The sequence below is a fragment of the Mus pahari genome, chromosome 7, assembly GCF_900095145.1.
Source record: "Mus pahari chromosome 7, PAHARI_EIJ_v1.1, whole genome shotgun sequence".
In the NCBI taxonomy this organism is placed as follows: domain Eukaryota; kingdom Metazoa; phylum Chordata; class Mammalia; order Rodentia; family Muridae; genus Mus; species Mus pahari.
Window position 1 is genome coordinate 27,263,989 of NC_034596.1, and position 2,345 is coordinate 27,266,333.

At 48.7% G+C, this 2,345-nt stretch overlaps 1 protein-coding gene across 1 annotated transcript in view; it reads left to right on the forward strand.

The window, feature by feature from the left end:
- The first annotated feature begins 1,377 nt into the window (after positions 1–1,377).
- Rnaseh1 (ribonuclease H1) overlaps positions 1,378–2,345 on the forward strand; it is a 10,452-nt gene continuing 9,484 nt past the window's right edge. Inside the window, exon 1 of the mRNA XM_021202395.2 lies at positions 1,378–1,557. Coding sequence (XP_021058054.1) covers positions 1,430–1,557 — 128 coding nt within the window. The 5' untranslated portion in view covers positions 1,378–1,429. The remainder of the gene's footprint in view (positions 1,558–2,345) is intronic.

Sequence of the window (2,345 nt, forward strand, 5' to 3'; positions counted from 1 at the left end):
CTTACTCTGAAGACCAGGCTGGCCTCGAACTCAGAAATCTGCCTGCCACTGCCTCCCAAGTGCTAGGATTAAAGGCACGAGCCACCACTGCTCAACTAAATTTCAACTTATCAAAGCCTATCTTTTTTCCTTTATGTGATTGTATCTGTAACCAGAGTTTTATGGCAAAAGCCCGAATCCAGAAACCACAAAAAGCTATGTCTTGTCACCCGACCCAAAGGATCACCTAAAAAAATGAGTGCCAGGGACTGGAAAGATAGCTCAGCTGATGAGAGCACTCAATGCTCTTCCTGGATTTGGTTCTCCAGGCCCTGTAACTCCAGATCCCGGGATTTTTCACACCCTCAAGCACACACCACCACCACCATCACCTTTAAAAGAGTACTGAAAGAAAGCAGAGAGAGAAGATTTAATGAATTTGAATCGAATAGGGAAAAACAGACAAAAGGGGTCTAATGATTCCAAAGTATATCTTCAGGGCACCACCACAAGCTTTAGCCAGAGAGGAATAAGATGGAGTTAGTAAACCAGATTGGTGTGTGTGTGTGTGTGTGTGTGAGTGTGTGTGAGTGTGTGTGTGTGAGTGAGTGTGTGAGTGTGTGAGTGAGTGTGTGTGTGAGTGTGTATGTGTGAGTGAGTGTGAGTGTGTGTGTGTGTGTGTGTGTGTGTGTATCAGTAACACAATAGGCATCAAATGCCCCGAGTCACTGTCTGAATCCCCCTGTCTACTCCCCCTAGGAGACTTGCTCACTCTACCCTCTCAGACTAGCTTCATAAATGTTCTTTGGTAGAGGAAGGAGAAATACACTGATATGTTAATAACATTTTTCTTTTTTTGGTGTTTGTTCAGGACAGGGTTTCTCTGTGTAGCCCTGGCTGTCCTGAAACTCACTCTGAAGATCAAGCTGGCCTTGAACTCAAGAGATCCGCCTGCCTCTGCCTCCTGAGTGCTGAGATTAAAGGCGTATAAAAACGATTCCCCAGTTTTCAACAGTGACTTGCTTCATTTCCTTAATTACACGGCCAGAATTCTGTTGTGTATTCATGACATTTCCTCGTCCATTGCTGGCAGAGGAGAGGGGAACTCTGTTCCTAGAAAATGGGGTGTAGTTTTACAGGGGCTCACTGTCTTCACATCTATTCCCTCATTCGGCCAAAATCCTTCCATTCCTTCTTTCCCCTCTTCCTCCCGCTTCCAAATCAGTTTTGCTGTGCTGGGACTGGACTAGGCACTCGGTAGCTGAGAAGCAACCCAGTCTCCAGGCCGACCATCTCCACTGACGTCTAAGAAACCCAAGACACAATCCTCGGCCCCGCCCCTCCCCGCGACGGGCGCCTCGCCGACGTCACCTCCCTGAGCCGGAAGTGTGTCGGCTCGCCGGCGGGAGGCTCGCGGGCAGCAATGTGGGTTGCCGCGCTGGCGTGAGTGATGCGCTGGCTGCTGCCGCTGTCCCGCACAGTGACACTGGCCGTCGTACGCGTGAGGCGAGGCATTTGCGGGCTCGGGATGTTCTATGCGGTGAGGAGAGGCCGCAGGACCGGAGTCTTCCTGAGTTGGTGAGACGGAGCCTGGCGGAGCCCCTTACTCTAAACGCCTAACAGCTCGTTTAGCCCCTACGTGCTGTAGTCAAATCCTCCCAAAGAGAACACACCATCACCGCAGCCAGAATTTACACAAGGCTCCCCACGTTCTGATCGTTCTTGTGTGGGGGTGTTTTATTTTTTGACACAGAACCCCATGTAGTCCAGACTGCTGAGATCATTGGTTTGGGCCACCGCGCCCAACTTCCTCGTGTTTTCATCTTTTATTTTATTTTATTTTTTTTTTATAAAGTATCATTTTTTTTTTAAAGATTTATTTATTATATGTAAGTACACTGTAGCTGTCTTTAGACACTCCAGAAGAGGGCGTCAGAACTTCTTATGGATGGTTATGAGCCATCATGTGGTTGCTGGGATTTGAACTCCGGACCTTCGGTAGAGCAGTCGGGTGCTCTTACCTACTGAGCCATCTCACCAGCCCGTTTTCATCTTTTAAACATTTTTCATAGCTATAGAGTTTCTTTTCTCGGGCTGATTATGTGCCAAATTGAACTTCTTGTCTTTCTGCCTTCACTAACCAAATGCAGGGATTGCAGATAGGCACCGTTATGCTCCATTTATGTACTGCTAGTGTTTGAACCCAGGGCTTAGTGCATACTAGGCCAGCAGCCGAGCTACATCCTCATCCCCGACTGTTTTTAAGAAGGAAAATCGTACCGGGTGTGGTGGCGCACGCCTTTAATCCCAGCACTCGGGAGGCAGAGGCAGGCGGATTTCTGAGTTCGAGGCCAGCCTGGTCTACA